We start from the raw sequence: 20020 nt of genomic DNA, 5'->3' as shown, positions 1-20020 counted from the left end.
GTTTTGAATCTTCCACTGTAGCCTCTGTCGTTCTGTTCATGAAGTCTTCTGCTGTGACCACTCTCTGTGTGAAAAAATACATCCCAATGCCTTTGCACAATTGACCTTTTGCTCATTTTTATTTATGCCCCCTCGTCCTACTAACAGAACTGAACCTAATTAATCTTGCATGGTTCACTTTAACCCCTTTTATGTTAAGTCAAAAGCTTCAATCAAGTCTTGTTTTACTAAGCTGGAACAGATTAAGTATCATATGACTTTCCTCATAACCTTTATCTTTTATACCAGGAACCAATTTGGATGCCCTCCCTTTTCCAGAGCCTCTAAATCTTTTTTAAGTCAGGGAACTGAACATAATACTCTAAAGGACGGATTTACGTACATGAAACTTCCAGCGCAAAATGTGGCCTGATGAGAGTATGTTGGTGCGGTCTGCCTGGAATTAATATCTTATTTATAAAGGCTACAGCTCATTACGCATGAGTACTGCCTACTAATCACATTTTGTGAATGAGGCAGATCTTAAATGGTGCAGTTAAAACTCCTGTTTAGTGCAATGAATAGCCTATCCTCATTCGGGATATAGTCAGCACAATGGTCAGCACAGAACAAAATGCTAGATATTCCAGCTGTGGAGGCAAATGTCGTTTGAATGAATCTGAGTAATTAGAATGTGAGACAGTGTAATGATGCAAGGAGCTTGCAGGAATAAAATTGACTTTTTTTTTTCCAGGAGGTTCCTAGACATCTTTTTCCGTTTCTAATGTTTTCTGTGATTGTTTTGGAGGATAACTAATGAAAACAACCACAAAACCCTGGTTTTATTAGCTTATTTTAGCAATGCAATTTGAGCTCCATTTCTAACAATGTTCTGTTAAAGTCAAAAGGCAATGGACAAAAGCGATTAAAGCAGCATTTGAATGCATTGATTATGAGCAGTACTGATTTTTCAAGCTCTTTTTACAGTCACTATGATTGAGCATGCTATACTCCATCATTTTAGCCTATTAGCTAATTTAATAAATTATTTAGTAAATATTTTCTGCGACAAACGTGCTGCCTTAATGATTGTGTGGTTGCTTAATCTGTACTATATGATCATTTCTTGTCAGTTATAATATATTCGCCCGTGATTTGCACAATCGTCCCTTAAATACAAATGCATTAAGGAGAGAATTCCAGCCTCATACGCTTGTTTGATACATAAGTGATACATACAGTTGAATGTGCTAAATTTAATATACTTGGGAATAATAATAATAAAAAAAGTAATCATAAAAGCCTTTCAGGTTCTAGTCACTGTGCTGTAGCAGGATATAGAGTCCTGCCTTACTGTATGTTTTTATTTCCCACATGTAGAACTTTAAATTTAGCTATATTGAATTTAATTTGCCAGGCTACCACCCACTTCTGGATTTTGTCTAAATTCTCTCGGATTATACTGTTAGCTAAATCTCCCACTTTTGTATCATCTGCAAATGTAATTAATGTACAGTACTTTCAATGATTCTGTCAGAGTTGTTTATATAAATGAAGAGTTGTGGTCCCAGCACCAATCCTTGTGGGACTCCACTTCCCACAGTACCCTGCTCTGATATGATGCATCCTACCCTGTAAGCAGTTCTGAACCCACTGCAACATACCTCCCGTAATTCCTACTGGCTTCATTTTGATCAGGAGTCTCTCGTATACTACCTGCTACAATCAAAACAGCTGGTAGCTTCCTCAAACATTGCCAAATGGTTTGTCAGGCATGACCTTCCTTTGCTTGTTACCTTGTTGGGTATCCCTTGGAATGTTGTTATTTTCAAGAAATAATGCCAACCTGTCTCGAATGATGGATTTCTGTATTTTAAACTAACAGGCCTGTGGTTCCCTCTACCAAAGCTGAGAATGTGAACTTTAACCACATGTGCAGTGTGCAGTGATTACACATTGAAAATTGTGGTGCGCAAAGCCAAATCAAGAAAAAAAAATGTTTCCAAACTTTATGGAGCTCCCTGTATATTCATGCAAGTCAGCATTTTATTATTTCTTGTCAACATTTGAAAAACATACAAATGAAAATGTAGAGGTTAAATTAGTTCAGGAATTATAAAAACAATATCTGGCAATTCATTTATGTATGTATGATAATTTTTCAACACTAGAAATGTGTACAGTACTTTACATTGAATTGCATTGAAAGGTGTCCAGTCAAGGTAACTTGGTTTTGTTTAACATAAAAAATGTTTTTATTTCTCCTAGCACATCCTAAATACTGGTATTGACCCCAATTGACCCAGATATTTTGAGCAATTTCTATGAGGAAAATATTTTAATCTACATTGTAACCACCATTATCTACAGAAACAGGAAAAACATTATTATTATTAATTATAAAATATTATTCATGAATTATGAAATATTTTTGTTCAACAATGAATGAGGGATGCAATGGTATTATATTTTACTGGTATGACATCTGTCGACCTAAAATATGAGTTTTATGGTTTTGCAGTACTGTGCTATTATAATTCTTTATGTAATAAGAATTATTTCAGGAAAATGTCTAACAACACTGAACATCTGTTTTGCATTGAACAAAAGCATCAACAGACTGCAAGGCCTGCATTTGGAGACATTTTACTGCACCAGGATCCTTTATTTCAAGGACCAATTTTTGACTAAATTCTCTTTGCCTTTTTCAGTCCAGATTGTGGAACACACATGAATGCACAAGCAGTTTTCTTGAAGTCTGTGCGGCAGGTGCCTACATTGCTGCAATGGAAAGCACTGCATTAGGTTCGGCGTGGTGCGGGGATGTAATGTTTAATAGCATACTCAGTGTGATGTGGGGTACCGTGTTCCCTACCATCTTTGGTGTGATGTGGAGTGCTGTCATCTGGGACCTGCACACAGTAAGTGTCTCTGGTCTGGATCCCTCCTCCACACAGAGCACTGAGTTTGTCTTGCCGCCGGTCCTGCTGGCTGAGAAGTGGGGCTACCTGACAATCGCCCCAGTCCGTGCTCTTCCACACAAACCTGGTGAAGTAATGAGTCAACCATGGATCATACCAAATATGTACACAAACCAGCAAAAAACAAGAGTCATCTAATATTTCACACCCGGACCTCTGACTGTATATATGGATATATTACTGGTACTGCCATCTATCAGCGGTTTCAAAATGTTTTTGGTCAGGCTCCTCTTTGGTAATTTGGAATTTTTTAAGCCCTATCTCCAGAATGTACACCATGCAATGTGCCCTTTTCCTGCCCACCTCAACTTTGAGAACTACTAGGATAGACCAGACAGAACAATGGACGAATGTTACTTTGGGTGTATTTTGGTCTGTGGGCAGGTCAAAATGGCATCAGAGAAGAAAATTGGGGGTAATCATAAATTATTATTCGTAATAGCTGTGGGATGGGATTTGATTCAAATTTTCTCCTTAAATAATGAATGTCAAATTTTAGGCTGGTCCATTCAGAGAGGACAGCGGCAGAATTTATCAGGTAATAGAAATGGATGTAACACAAACAACTGAAAAGGAAAGGCACTTCAAGGTTAAAAATGAAACCATAAACAAGTACCATACTTGTTTACGGATTCATTTTTTGCCCTTTCAAGAAGTGCTCACTAATGAAAAAGCATTGACTATGAAAAATGCTGCTTTGCACAATGAGATAAAAGAGAGGCTTTAATGAGATGGTGGTCTAACAGTTATTCATCAAATGCTTACAGTAATCTCATTCATTCATTTTAATAAATCTCTATCGCTGAGCACTTCTAAATCTAAATACTCTTCATCAGGCTAACAATTCATTATTGGTCTGGTAAAAACCCATTTGATCAGGGAAATGGAAGCTGTGAAAATTGTGACTGTTTCTTTTTTGAATTACATCATTTTGAGTCAGTTCTTATCTGAAGTAGAATGCATTCCATATTGTGTGGGATGACATCAAGGGATGTATACCTGGGACATTCAGGAAGCAAGTCTCCTACAATGTTGCAAGCTTCTTTTTCCTCAAGAGGAGGGCATTCTTTCCCTCCACCAATAGGAGTCTGCTTCAGGTTGCGAGTCCTGGTTCGGTAACCGGGCGACAGGTCCACTGCTCGGCAAGTCTTTGAACATGGGCTCCACAAAGACCAATCAGACATTTCGCAATCTCTGGGCATCTCACAAGATTGAAATGTCATCGGGGTGTTGTCATGGATACAAAGGCTGAGGGAAAAAAAGAGAAGAAATTGAAACCTTAAGATTTTCAGATTTTAAACTAAAGGTTGGACTTGAATGTTCACATTCTGATGGTGTCAAGTACTATTTTCCAAAAGACAACAGCTATTGGAAGAACATAAATGTGTGCAAACATGAACAGTCCATGAATCTGTAAATAATTTGTATCCAACAGAAAAAAATGCTGTCTCTCCTTCAAGAGTGACAAAACTATCGTGAGGAAATTTAGAGCCAATTTCAAAACCTCTATTCAAAAAAAGAATTTAGTCTAGGACTAGGCTATGTCTATTAAACTGGCCCATAAACTTGCTTAACTGCATTGTTGTTGAGTAATTTATTATTGTAAATAATGGAAAAGGAACATTCACCAAAGAAATGAAGAAGGAACAATCCAAACACATGGTGGAGGGTGTTATATGACCCTTTTGGAAGGCCCCGAGAACATTGAAATCTAAACAAACACCCAAAAGGTTTTCTTTGTAGAACGTTCCAGCTGCCTTTTCATCCCAGCTGGGATATCTTCTCTTGAGTTCAGTTTACATGAACAGCACTGCACTAATCAAACAGTTCTGTGCTGGAAATGTAGATTGTATAGAAGTTGAGTGTGTACTGATTCAGATTTGATTTGCCTGATTTCACATCAAATAAGCTAAAAAATAAGACACAATCTTTATTGTCTGGAGCTTTATTTTGTTAGCAACAGTCAGAAATTACAAACGCTGTATCACTATGGTGCAGTCTCATTAAAGTGGATGGGTAATTCTTTCCATTTCACTTTCAAATTGATAGATTTTTCCTCTCAAATGGAATGCCGTCTACAACAATGATGTACACAAGGCGTTCAAGATTATTGTCTAGTATGTCAGCTTTAGCAGGCCACTAACCTGATGGACTGACAAGCCCTTGAAATTGCCCACTCCTTTGAAAAGCTTTAGAAACCTGTTTATCACTAAATGTGCTTTTATCAGCTCACATATTGCCAAGTAGTCCAGGCAGAAACTGATAACATCATGGTGTTATTACAAAGCAAACAGACATGCTACCTGACAGTTCATCTGCATGAAAGGACTGAAACACATAAAGGACTATAAAAACTACTGATTGTAGTAATTCATGGTAAACTTTATCATTATCTTACCATCAACTGCATCACATCCTTAACTTTGATCATGTACACCGATCAAGAATGCAAAGGAAAGTAAGATTCATATTTGTTCCAGATGTTACAAGTTATCGAGTTTGTAGCATCTGGAAAAGATCATTTGTGAAGGATTAACTAAATATAATGTGAAGACAAGTGTAAACATTTGATGTGACCATGTGAGCAACATTGGTAAGTTCATTTGAATTTAGGTTGTGAAGTTTGGCATGAATTTCTTTGCTTTAAAAAAATATATACATATATATTCGTCCCCTTGGTGGTTCCATTGGTCAAGGCAGTTGTGACAGGTAGACTTAACCTAACAGCCTTAAGCTGACAGTCACTGGAATTCCACAGTACCAGGACACAAATGGTTCTCTCTCACCATGGTTAGAGTGGGTTTACTGTACATTGGCCAGAGTTCTATGGTTTACAACCAAGCACACTGGTATCATTTCAGAAGTTGGGTGTGAGGTTATAACACACAAGTACAGCATGTTACTTTATTACTGAATTATCAGTGTTAGTGAGACTGTAAGATTTTCTGACAATAAAAACAAAAGTGAGGGGGTCAGAAGGGGGGGAGGGTTGTCCCTCCTTTCTGGCACTCCTGCTTACAATTGAATAATAGCTTTCCCATTTATTCACTTGCAAGTAGGAGATGTGGAACAAACATAAAATCATTACATAAATTCTCACAAAGAATGCCTGTTTATATCAGATTGTATCTCTTTTGAAATTATACAGTTGGGTGAAAAAATCAAAAGCAAACCTGAACTCTAAATGGTAAGGTTAAATGAGACCTAAATGAGAATTTTAAGGTCCAGACCCAGGTGATTTACTTGTTAGGGCTTCAATGGTGACTATAATTCTAGGACTGAACCTTTTATTGTGATGTAACTCCACGCCTTCTAAAGTATCCAACTACAGTAGCTGTTCTGTCTGGTGTGAACAACCTGGGTTCCTCTAAACAAGTTGTCCAAGGATGTCAGAATGAAGATGGTTTATTTCCACCAAGAAGGAAAAGGCACAGAGACTCTCTGAACATCTTAAATCACCTATTTCCACAGTCAGATACATTATTAGAAAATGGAAGATAAATGAAATAAGGCAAGGTCTGGAAGACCAAAAATGATTTCAGATAGAATGGCCCAGGACCTGGTGAGAAATGTTCAGAAGAACCCACACATCACTGCAAAAGAGCTGCAAAAAAGAATAGTTCCAAAACCAAAATTTAACTTTTTGACACCACCAAAGAAGGTATTTTTTGAGAAAAAAGAGTGAAGCCTTTGAAGCGAAACACCTTGCCTATTGTTAGGCATGGAGGTGGATCCATTATGCTTTGGGGTTGTGTGGTAGCTGGGGGCACAGGACATATTGTGTGAGTAGAAGGAAGAATTCCACCAAATATCATGAAATTCTAGAGGCTAATGTTTGAAGGTCAGTTCAGACATTGAAGTTGAAGAGAGGTTTGGTATGCTAGCAAGACAATGATCCAAAGCATACCTTGAAATCAATCAATGTATCTCCAGGAAAGACAGATGAAGATTTTGGAATGGTCACCACAGTCCCCAGACTTGAATATTATTGAAAATCTGTGGAGAGATCTCAAACATGCCGTACATGCAAAGAAGGGAGAATAATATTTCTGAGCTAGAGGTGTTCTGCCAGGAAGAATGGGGAAATACTCCAAAAGAGAGAACTGAAAGACTCTTAGCTGGCTACAGGAAGTGCTTCCAAGGAGGAGTAAGTACTAACTGACAGGGTTCCCAAACATTTGCCCAAGTGCTTTTTCCTTTATTATTATTTTGTACTTTACTTACTTTAAAATGTGAAGAAATGTATCATGTTTAACTTTGTACCATTTAGAAGTCACTTAGATATTGATTGTGAAATTATTTTTGACCAGGGGTGCCCACGTTTTTGCACACTACTGTATTCAGGAGAACTTTGTTTGTTTTATCACATTTATGCATAAATGTAAAACATAACCAGATGCATTATTATATTTTCCTATTTACTTCAAAATAATTGAATTAGTGTTGTATATTATACTGTATGCAATTCATTCCTGTGTAATTTCACTTGCCAATTAGGCTGCAATTAAAACATTGAATTGAAAAACTTAACTAAAATGAATGATATTCGAAAGCATTAAAAAAGTATTGCCACATGTGGTTTAATTTTTTACTGATTTTAATTATACAATGTGAATGATCAATTGCACGGATAATTGTTTGTGTTGGTAATGATTTGTTATTTTGTCTCTGTGCAATGCATTTTCATTCATACACAGTTGGGATTTTTATTTTTAGACTGTAAAAGCTTGGAGCATCAATCCAATTTTGATTACTGATTATGAACTTAAAATATTAAGTTGAAGTTTAAACTCAAAGACAAGCACTATAATTGCTTCTGATTCTTAGGTAGCATAAGGCTAACCCTCATGAAGAAGTGCTGAAAATCAACCAAAATGGTAAAGACTAGCTGGAACACAAGTGCTAATAAAGGAAAAGATTGAAAATGCTCATCAATATGCATAAAATAAATGCTGTTTCAAAAAACTACCATAATGATGTCTAATACAGATATTTTTATATATTCAAATACTCTGGTAATAACACCACTATCTGTCACAAAAGAGTACAGTAAATTATAACTGTGCTTTCTCCTAGAGACGCAACGCATTAGTAAAATGTATTGGCAAAGACCAGAAATGTATTAATAATGAAGGGGCAGTTTTGGATAGTTACATAACATTTCTGTGGTGGAATTTTCCCGATGTGAGAGCCCTGTGTGTTAGCAGGAAAATGTGGTTTGCACTTATATAAAAGTAAAACATTTAAATGTAAATCTTGGCTCAGAATTTCAGAGTAATCTGAAAATTGCCTCAAATCAATTACATGCAAATTCCAGGCCATATCCCTCTTTAGCCTGCTATTGCTGCGGGTGGCTATAGTGCTTTTCTAAACCTCTCTAGTTCTCCAACCACAACAGGATCTTATCAGCTTAACAGTGACCCTGCTGGCAATGAAAACCAAGCACAGTGTGCAGAGAAGGATAGGAATTTTATACAACTTAATGCGATTTTTCTCTTCTCAATTTGAAACACAATGGATTGCACCATATTTCCTGTTTATAATAAATTATTTAAGCTTTAAGACTTGTGAAGGAGGGCACAGGTTTTCCTGTCTCATTACAGAATTACTTCTGTGTTCTAGTTTATTTGGTCTTTGATTATTTTTATTGTATTTGTTGTGAAGTCAAAAGCAATTACTCGGTAAGGGGAGATAACACCCAACATATCATATTCTAATGACTGCTGTCTTTCTATAATTCTATGGGAAAAGTAGCAGGGCAACAATGCCTTTGTACCGGGGACTCACATTCAATTACTTTGATGTTGTGCCAAGCATAAAAAGGCACACTATTACATTAAATCTGATTGTCCATTGATTCTTTGGGACTAACATAACAGACCCACAGAATGTGGTTACACTATAACAGCAATTCCCTCTAATCTAATAAACCATGTTTATTTGGGCAGCCAGCCATTCCACACAGGTGCCAGGCATGTCCCAGGGCTTTCCTTTCAAGCTAGATCAGTGGAGAGGAGATTAATGCAGGGGCTAAACGAATTAGCTGCGGCAAAAAAAAACATTCTGCATGCATTTTCTGTAGATGGGAAGATGCAGCTCGGAGCTTTCACGGCGGTAATCTGCGATTTAGCCGTTGAGAGGCATTTCACACTCTTGTCTCAGCGAGGCATTTGTGATGGAGCGCGGGCCTCTCATATTCGGATGGCGCACCGACGGCGTCCGGGGCGGTTTACCTGAGCATGACGTTCCTCCCGTCGCTCTGCGTGCAGCGCACCTGCCGCGTCTGATAGCCGATCCGGACGTCCAACGTTTTGGAGCCGTGATGGTGGGGGTGGTGCCTCCGTCGACGGGCGCCTTCGGAGCGATGTTCGACCGAGTTCCTCTCCGCCACCGAGTCGCCCAGATCCACCGTGGTCCTCCCCCCGAGCCAGACGGCCTTCGAGTGCGGCAGCCGGCACTCGCTCCACGGCCCCACCTTCAGGCTGTACCGGTACCGCTCCTGCCCCTCCGGACAGGCCAGGGGGTTGCGGCAGGTCCGGATCTGGGTGAGGTTGGGACAGTTGGCGCCCCCGTACATGGGCGTGGCCAGGACCGCCCGGGTGCGGTGCTGGAGGCCGGCACCGCAGGTCCGGCTGCAGGCGGACCAGTGGGAGAAGGCGGACGCCACGCAGTCGTGCGGGCAGGGGATGAGGCAGGCCTGTTCGGCCGCCGGCCTCTGGGAGAAGAAGTCGCAGATGCGCTCCGTCACAGCCGTGCGGTTGGACTTGCGGGCGCAGAGCACCGCGCGTCTCTGGACGCCGTGCTGCGCCGTCACGCACGCGGCCGTCCCGGGTTTCACCTCGTTGGAGAGGTGGGGGGTGAGGACGCACGGGCCCCACTCGGACACGGCCCACTCGAAGAGTTCCTGGTGCCACTCGCACACCTTGAAGCAGCGACGCTGGCTCTCGGGCTTCTCGGCGTGGGGGCAGTTGGAGTGGTGGGTGGTCCAGCCCTCGGTGTGAATGCACCACACCGTCCGCGTCTGAACCCCGCCGGGGCCGCAATCCTCACCCATACACCTGCCCCACTGACCTGCAGAATAACAAAACAAACAGAGCTGGTGTCTCAATTACACTTAGCCATAAACAATCAATCTTTATTTAAATGTTGTAAGGATAGTTTCCATTATTTCTCATACAAGGTAAAGACACAGTCATTGGTAATAGCACAGCATATTAAGAAATATTAAGACATTTCTGAAAGCAGTGACAGATTTTTTCTGGTTTGTCTTCCACGTAAATCAGTTGCGCATCTGATTCAATCAGTTCCCCTTCTGATCGTCTACTTGATACTATCCATAACTGTAGCATAGGGTCCTAATCAAAACTACATTAATATGCAAAATATAGGATTTCAGATGGTTATACAGTCTCAGCATGGAAACATGATTCAATATATTGTCTTATTAGTGAAAACAAGCTCCAACGCCTTGCTATGCCTGACTAGTTCAGAGAAATTACAGTAGTATACTTGCTAAGGCTGATTCCTCCACTGGCAATTTATACCCTGAAGACCAACAACAAATCATGTATTTACAATAGTGTGTAATGCATTAAGATATTAATTTCATATTAACTTTGGAAAATTCATTCTCACATGTAATATTTTCCAAAGTGAAAACAGAAACACAGACTAAAAACCAAACAGGTCATTAGAAACACTGCACTCTGAAATTCAGAGATGGACAGTTTAAGCCCTGAGCTTCACAGTACAAAGAGAATGGCTGTATAATTAATGTCTGTGTCTGGTACGTAATTTATTGTATTACAAAATGTTCTCAATTTCAGTGCATGAAATTTGCAGTTCAGACAACTACCTGCGATTGGCACTAAACACTTACTGTCCATACAGTAACTTACTGCATTTTCAGTCAGGCTGAAATGACAAATGTAGTAAACTGCAAATTGACCAAAATGTATGCAAAAAATAACTCCAGAGTTGTTAAGTCACCTTGGTCATACACTGCCAATAATAACACCATTAATTCACCTCATTTACCATAGGAGTAAATCACATTGGAGTAATTTTCAGTAATAAGCAGTACAACCTTGCTTGCCAATATCAACTTACAGATTAGCTTGCATAGTCATAATCACAGCTGTTGCATGTTCTTTTTGTAATAGAACACTATCATATTATGCATTTTTACAGCATGTTGATCAAAATGCTATTGGGTGTAATTTTTAACAGCTAGATTGTTTCATCATACATGAGAACATATCATTAATCATATACTATCAACTTCACTAGTATGGAAGCTATTCTGTGCCACATTTCCAATTATCAAATGACCACGACTAATAATGACAACTCAACACACGAATGAACAAAAGGCCACATTGTATATTGTGAAACAGGTGAATTAAGAAACCATCACATCGCATGCAAACTCAATACATGAAATAACAAAAGACCGCATGCGATTTGATTAAAGCGGTGTTTATTTGATTAAAAAAAGATCCACCTTGTATCATTCATCTCCACCACATTTGTTACTTATCGTTCCATTTATCATTCAGCATGATTACCTACAAACATCAATCAAACGCTACATTAATAAAATCACATTCGTCATTTTGTTCATTCATGTGTCAAGTTTGTATGCAATGGAGCTCTTTGTTCATTCACCTGTTGAGTTTTCATTATTAGACATAGTCGTTTGATCATTGTAAATATGGCAGGGAATAGCTTCCATACAATAGAGCCACATTTATATATAAATCAATGTTCTTCAGTGGCCTTCCCAGTGACCAGATCCGAATGCAGTAGAATACCTTTGGGATGTGGTAGAACAGGAGATTCACAGCATGTGCAGCCAACATATCTGCAGAAATTGTGTGATGCAATCATGTCAACATCTTGTGGAATTCCTTCCACAAATAACTGAGGCTGTTTTGAGAGTAAAGGGAGGCCCTATCCAGTATTAGAATAGTGATTCTAATAGAGTGCTCAGTGAGGGTATACACTCAGGGAGCATTTTATTAGGTATTTAATAGACTTCTTTTCTAGACTTATTTGTCTAATGTGTTCAGCGATGCTCTTCTGCATACCACTTTTGTAATGTGTTGTTATTTGCATTACTGTAACTTTCCTGTCAGCTTTGACCAGTCTGGCTCTTCTCCTCTGAACTCTCTCATTAACAAGATGTTTTTGTCCGTGTTCACTGCCTGTTTTTTGTTTTTCGTACCATTGCTACTGCGTGAAAATCCCAGGAGATCAGCAGTTTCTGAAATACTCAAACCAGTGTGTCTGGCACCAACAATCATTCCACAGTCAAAGTCACTTAGATCACATCGCTTCCCTATTCTGACATTTGGTCTGAAAAACACCTGAACCACTTGACCACATCTGCATGCTTTTACGCATTAGTTGCTGCCACATGATTGGCTGATTAAATATTTGCATTAACAAGCTGGTATACAGGTCTAACTAATAATGTGGTCACTGAGTGTATAATTCTTCCAGTCATAATTCAAATGATATTTGGCAAACTCCAGACACTTGGTTTTGTTTATTGTGTTCAGTAATGTATTGTGTTTGTGCCACCCTTCCAAAGAGATTGTTCATTGGAGACGCTATTTTAGGCAGCGTTCCACAAACCCCAACTGTTAAATGTTAAACTGTTTCAGAGGGTCAAGTCATGTCGCCTTGTTCACCTCATCATCTTCACATCACATGGCTATTTGCTGTCATCATTTTCTAGAGGGGGCAGATGGCTTTAAGGACAGATAGCTGGGTCATTCCACAAAATGAATCCCCAAGAAACTACAGCAATAAAACTAAAATAATAACAGATAAACTATCCATGTTAAAGTATGTTTTTTGTGTCTGTTGACATCAATATAAAACCAATTGAAGCCTTAATAATAATTGTGGAGGATTATAAACACACGTTTTTGCATGAAAGGATAAGGAATTTGGTCTTTTAATTTGGTAAATACATACATTATGCTCCAAACATGTTTATGTAAAGTGTCTGTCTTGTTAAAAATTACTTATATTAATTGTTAAAAAAACTTTTCCCCTGTCCCTCAATTCCCTGTTACCCTCACAAGAAGCCAGAAGTTTCATAGGAAATTTCTTCATCTCCCTATCAGAAAGTTCTTGTTTCTAATTTACTATTTTTGATAATTCATAATGTTTGTAAAAGGAGGACAAGCATAGGATGTCAACCCTGTTACCATCAATTAATCCATTGTCAGAGTTGTTTGGAAGCTTTGGAAGAATTGTTTTTACCCTATTAATACATGATGTGTCACTAGAAAATAATTATTCCTGCATAATTATTCCAAAAAGATAATATTTAAAAAGCTGAATGAAAACATGAGTAATCTAAAAAAAGGGGGGGCAGAAATAAATATTTTAAATATTTTTCAAATATTAATGCATATGTGTATAACAGGGTTTACACAATATCCAAAACATGTTGAAGAAAATAACCTATAAAAGACTATATTTCCAAAGACCTGCACAAATTTACAATAAAGATAATTTGAATTTAAAAATTCAAACAAAAGTGAAAAGGTAGCCTTTTTGTGGAATTACATAGCTATGTACTTTTGCCTATAAATCACTTGGTTGTCAAGGGCAACAGTCACAGTGGGAAAAGGCCTTAAAGGAAGGAAATGCAAAATATACAGTACCGTGCAAAAGTCTTGACCTGTATAACATTCTCTACAGATAAGATTCTTTCGAAAATAATTAAGGGAAAATAAACATGCTATACATTTTACATTTACATTTCTGTCATTAATTTGACAGAATAGTTAAAAACTGAATCAAATCAATATTTTTTGTGACCACCCTTCAGCATTAAAACTGCATCACTTCTCTGAGATATCCAACGCTGTCCTGCAGTTCTATAAGACAATCAGCAGGGAGGTTGTTCCAAGCATGTTGGAGAACAGCCTAGGGTGCCTAAGACTTCTGCACAGTACTGTATAAATCCCGTTAATCACAGAATACAGCAGGGTATGGTGGAGCAATAACCAGTTAGTTAGTGAGTTAGTGCAGAGAGTCTAAATACAGGTGGAAGATAAGCAGACTTACTCTCACCCTTGTTCATGTCAGACAAGTGACAGTAACTAAAAGCTCGGTGTTAACCTTCCTGCCCCTCACAATATGGGCAATATGGGGAATTGCAGTCTCAATTCCAGGTGCACTGACAGTTCCTTTGTTCTGCTATTGACTTCAATGGACATGATAAATAGTCATAACAGCTTGGCTGGGGTTCACACCCTTACCTCACCTTCCCATCAAATTACATTTCATTCAACTTGATTCTTTTGTATCGCGGGCCCTTGTGAAAGCCCCCGGCAACAATGTGCATGAGTTGCAATCCATGTAACTATACATAATAGCTCAAAATAGCCGTTTTCTGTGTGATTCCTTTGTGTTGACTCCTGGCTAAGCTTTGCTCCACTCTCACTGACGGCAAGAAAAGGGCCACCTGTCATACCTACCATGCCCTTGCCTCTTGAACCACACACACCGCTCTCTGTTTTCGCCATAAAAACACATCCTGATTTAACATCGTGACATAGCCTCTGCGACCAGAATGCAGCTCATTTCGGATCAGCCTCCCCACCCGTCACCCAGGCCTTAGACGGGCTCTGCGGCTTACCTTAGCTGCGCGCGTGTGATTTATGGAGGTATGATTTCCAGTGATTAAGCTGAGCGCAGTCCAGCAAACACACTCCACAGTTCCTCTCTTGCGCACTCCATTCCTGACGCTGAATAATCACTCTGGCTATCACCGCCCAGCTCCCTCGGAGTGGGAAAATAAATACCCTGCATTTCAGTCATCCTCTGTCTTAGTTAAGAAAGGTTGGGGGGTTAGGTAGTGGTTAGTGGAATGACCTCTTGGGGGTCTCTGCCTACATGCATTTACATACCTGACCCCCCTGCTTTGGGTACCTGCCACAAAATTGACCCATCATGCCACTCCTGGCTCTGCTGGCTAAGTCCCCCTGCCACCTATTGGCCCACCATTCTGTCTCTCCACATGACCAGAGATCCTTGCCTGGCTCCACAGAAATCCCCAAAGACCTGTCCGACAGGTCACAAACACTCTTCGGGAGTCAGGTGTGGATTTGTCAATGACCACTGTCTGCAGAAAATTTCAGGAACATAAAATACAGAGGCTACGCTGCAAGAGGCAAACCACTGGTTAGCCGCAAAAACAGGATGGCCAAGTTACAGTTCACCAAGAAGTACTTAAAAGAGCAACCACAGTTCTGGAAAAAGGTCGTGTGGACAGATGAGACAAAGATGAACAAATGAGACAAAGTATGGAGGAGAGAATGAAGTGCCCAAGATCCAAAGCAGACCTCATCTGTGAAACACAGTGGTGGGGGTGTTATGGCCTGGGCAAGTGAATGCCTCAAAACTCATTGGCCGGTGATTCACTGAGTGGCCAAGTCAATCACCCAATCCGAACCCTATTGAGCATGCCTTTCATATGCTGAAGAGAAAACTTGAGGGGATTAGCTCCCGAAACAAGCATGAGCTAAAGATGGTTTAAATACAGGCATCACCAGCGAAGACACCCAGCAACTGGTGAATTGCATAATTCAAGCAGTCATTGCATGCAAAGGATATGCAACAAAATACTAAACATGACTACTTTCATTTACATAACATTGCTGTGTCCTAAACATTATGGTGCCCTGAAATGGGGGGCTATTTATGAACACTGCTGTAGTTTCTACATGGTGAAACCAAAATGTATAAGAATGCCCCTTTTTATACATCTGATATGCACTTTAGCCTCATGTAATTTTTGATTTACAAATCTCAAACTGTTGAATACAGAGGCAAATAAATAAATGATGGGTATAATCTTTGTCCCAAACATTATGGAGAGTACTGTTCTCAGTTCTGCATATTACACAATTAGCCTTTTTTCAATTTAACGGGGGCCAGCCAGCAGCAGATGGCCATCCCCCCCCCACCCCCCCCCGAGTCAGGTTCTGCTTCCTTCCTAATACGAGCCAGATTATTTCCTTTCCACTGTTACCCTAGGCTTGCTCTTGGGGGGTTCAGGACTGGATCTCTGTAAAGCTGCTTTGTGACAATGTCTTTTGTAAAAAGCACAATACAGATACAATTGAATTGAACTGAACTGAACTGAATTGAACTGAATTGAAACCCTGCTCACAGACTTGTTGTATATGAATATTACATGCCGGTAGAGCTTTGTAGATACTGTACTTCACACGGTGGCCCTGAGGTCTCATCCCTGAAGCAATCTAATGGGTTATATCTGGTTAAAGTGGACAAACAGAAACTCCTCTGTTCCACCTCTACAGTGATAGCATGCAGAGGTGGGGCTGAATCTGTGTCCCTACATCCAGGATAATTAGTGTGAATTTAAAAAAGGAGGGGTACACTGACTGTTATATCCCATGAGATACCATGTTCGGAATTTTAACAGACAAATTCATTTTTCAGGGAAATGCAGGTTTATGTGCAAAGATACTCTGGTAGCAATAGCGTGACTATGTCAGATTGTTCTTAAATAGCTTCTTGCCAGCAAATTCTCACAAAGCCTCTGACATAAGTGAACAAAAACCCATCTAACCAATCATAATCAGATTATGTCTATAATTAGTATTAGTTAATGATTGAAATAACATTAAGTAGTTAGCTATGATCAACAGTGACAAATCATGTGTATAGTTTAAATCCTTGCATTTTCGTGTGTGCCTAATTACATGTATAAATTATTTGTCGTAATTCTTGAGTGTACCACCAGATTGGTGAGGTACACGGCTCCATTATTCATAGATGCCTTTCTCTCCAGGAGCAGCAAGTCTCCTGTCATTTGTGCACCATGGCGCATCCTTAATTACCAAATTAATATGCAGCATCTTATGTGCTTTTCATAAATCTGCCCATTCATCTTTCAATATTTCCTGAATCAGCTAATTCCATCCAGGTGTCTGCTCCAAAAAGCCAGGGAAGATATCAACCACTAATGTTTACTTACAATATAATTTCCTGTGCGCTGCTATTTGAAAAGTAATCACAAACTATATACATGATATATACATTAAATTTGTTAAGACTAAATGAGAAACATATTTAATTGCAGAAATGTATATAACTGATTGTACTCTATACACTCAGCGATCACTTTATTAGGTAGACCTGTACACCAGCTTGTTAATTCCAATATTTAATCAGCCAATGTGGCAGCAACTAAATGCATAAAGGCATGCAGACATGGTCAAGAGGTTCAGTTGTTTTTCAGACCAAATGTCAGAATAGGGAAGAAATGTGATCTAAGTGACTTTGACCATGGAATGATTATTGGTGCCAGACAGGGTGGTTTGAGTATCTCAGAAACTGCTGATCTGCTGGGATTTTCACGCACAACAAGTCTAAAAAATAAGTCTGCATATTATCTAATAAAGTACCCATTTATCAATATTTTTGGAAATCTGTGTGAATATGTATGCGTGATCGGAAACAATCTAAAAACCACGTGTGTTGATAAATACCATGTTGATAAATACCAATCAATCATAAACAAAAAGCGCGCACACAAAATGTATAATTAACATAAATCAACGCCCCTAAAATGAAACAATGAATATGAGGTCAAATGATGTTCCAAACTATATATTTTGGTCAGCATATTGTTTGGCGTATATCTTTTTTTTCCTAATTGCCCAGGAACTAGGAAAAATGATGGCAGGACAGAAACATGGCATAAGCACAGATTAAAGGTCCAATAGGTCCTTTCGGACTCCTAACAAAACACCCTCAAACCAGTGTTTATCCTTCTCACAGTCTATGAATATAATGCTTAATATAAAGCGTTATTGTACAGTTCAGTGTTTTCATGCACTGTTTTGGAAAGCTGACAGTGACAAATATGACAGAGCCTGCCATCTTTTCATAGTGTTCTAGTAAGAAATTGTTTGAACAGGCTGCACACTTTTTTCTTTTTGAAGTTTTCATTTTAGCTAACCAACTATATGTTGAGTAAGCAACTTATTTGGCTATATAACTAGCTTGCTATATAACTATGATATGATAGTCTACCACAAACCTTTATACAGTATGAGACATATAAAGGTTTAGCTAAACACGCATTATTGAAGACGTAAAGAGATAAAACGAACATGTAGCTGCCCAAATTAGTTGTATATTTTGAAACCCAAATTTAAGGACTATAAACACAGGCAGAGGGTGAGTCAACATGTCAGTGAGCTTTTTTCAATGACATGAAGGGATTTACAATGGTCTTGTAACAATGTTTTAACACAAAAATCTTACCTATTGTACCTTTAAATAATTGTAAAAATTCAATCACAATGCCAATTATTGTGGCACTTGGTGCTTGTAATGTTAATGATGTTCCAAAAAGTTTGTTTTGGTAAGCCTACTCCACATGTTGACAAACACCAATAACAGACTCCAAAGACAATCAAAATCCTAGACTAAGGACTACTGCACAAAGTGAATGCACTCTAATAGAGTGTTTAGGAAGCATTTGAATACACCTGACCAATCAGAAACACCTGTGATTCCATTTTCCGCAAATTTTATGGTGGCTGAGTTTGTGCTGAAAACAAAGACATGAAACACGTTGGAATCACTGTATATAAAGTTGATTAAAATGACACAAATATCAGAGCATGGCACAGTCACCAGTTTTCCCCAGACCGTTTCAAATGTTTCAAAAGAAAATGGAAGATAAATGGAACAATTGAATCCAAGGCAAGGTCTGGAAGACCAAGAAAGATTTCATCACTGCAAAAAGGGTAGCAGACACATGTCTAGCTGTGTTGAAGAGAAAGAATGACCTCAACACAAAATGAAGTGTCTGAAGTATGCAAAAGAAAACACTGAGAGGCTTGAAGCATGTGCTTTGGACTGATGAAGCCAAAAGGTAACTTTTTGGCCACCACCAAAGAAGGTATGTTTGGAGAAAAAAGAGTGATGCCTTAGTAGAATAACACTTTGTCAACTGTTAAGACTGGAGTTAGATCCATTATGCTTGGGGGTTGTGTGGCAGCTGGGGGGACAATAAATATTGTGCAAGTGGAAGGAAGAATGATATATCAAGAAATTCTAGAGGCTGATTTTCAAAAAGAAGTCTAGACAATGAAGTTGAAGAGAGCTTGGGCATTCCAGCAAGACAATAATTCAAAGCATCTCAAAATCAACCAGGAAGTGCCTCCAGGAAAGAGGGATGAAGGTTTGCGGAATGGCCACCACAGTGCCCAGTCTTGAATATAATTGAAAATCTGTGAAGAGATCTCAAACATGCCATCCACGCAAGGAGGCCAAATAATATTTCTGAGCTAGAAGTGTTCTGCCAGGAAGAATTGGGAAAAAAGCAAGGACTGACAGACTCTTAGCTGGCTACAGGAATTATTATTATTATTATTATTATTATTATTATTATTATTATTATTATTATTATTTGACATTTGGAGGGTTCACTCTGTTCACTTTGATATTAATTAGTGTAAATATTTGGGGGGTACCCAAATATTTGGACACCAATGTATAAAAATGTCATTCTGACATGCATCACCCAATATCAATGTAAATACCTTCAGATGAAAGGTGACAGACAGCCAAAACAAAATAAATTGTACCACTGTCAAAATACTTATGGACTGCACTGGACACACACACACACACACACACACACACACACTTTTATATAAATGGAATGAACTTTCCAAAAAGTTTGTCTTAACTTTTCTCAAAGAGCTTCATCAAACAATAATATAAAACAAAGAAGTCACTAAAAATATATCTGTTTCTATTTATGTAGTGGTTTCGTTTGATAGGGTGTACTTACAGAGCTAAATATCTCTAAATATCTCCCAAGAGCATCACAGCAAATTCAGCTAAAGCATTTCCATAATGAGTTTTCTTCAGGGCACAACAATATTAACAACTGTAGAGAACCTCATTTGTATTATCTAGTCAACCCTTAATCCTAAAACTGTAATATACAAACCTGCATGGTCTAATTTTTAAATAGTGTCTGCTTC

At 38.8% G+C, this 20020-nt stretch overlaps 1 protein-coding gene across 1 annotated transcript in view; it reads right to left on the bottom strand.

Annotated features, from left to right (window-relative positions):
- LOC133124026 (thrombospondin type-1 domain-containing protein 7B-like) overlaps positions 1-20020 on the bottom strand; it is a 288207-nt gene that overhangs the window by 158941 nt on the left and 109246 nt on the right. The window contains exons 3-5 of the mRNA XM_061234839.1: positions 9194-10031; positions 3960-4208; positions 2855-3024 (exon numbers count right to left, since the gene is read on the bottom strand). Coding sequence (XP_061090823.1) covers positions 2855-3024; positions 3960-4208; positions 9194-10031 — 1257 coding nt within the window. The remainder of the gene's footprint in view (positions 1-2854; positions 3025-3959; positions 4209-9193; positions 10032-20020) is intronic.

The sequence above is a fragment of the Conger conger genome, chromosome 3 (assembly GCF_963514075.1).
Source record: "Conger conger chromosome 3, fConCon1.1, whole genome shotgun sequence".
Classification (NCBI taxonomy): domain Eukaryota; kingdom Metazoa; phylum Chordata; class Actinopteri; order Anguilliformes; family Congridae; genus Conger; species Conger conger.
Note: the sequence above shows the minus strand (reverse complement) of the source record. Positions and strands in the feature narration are given on the sequence as shown.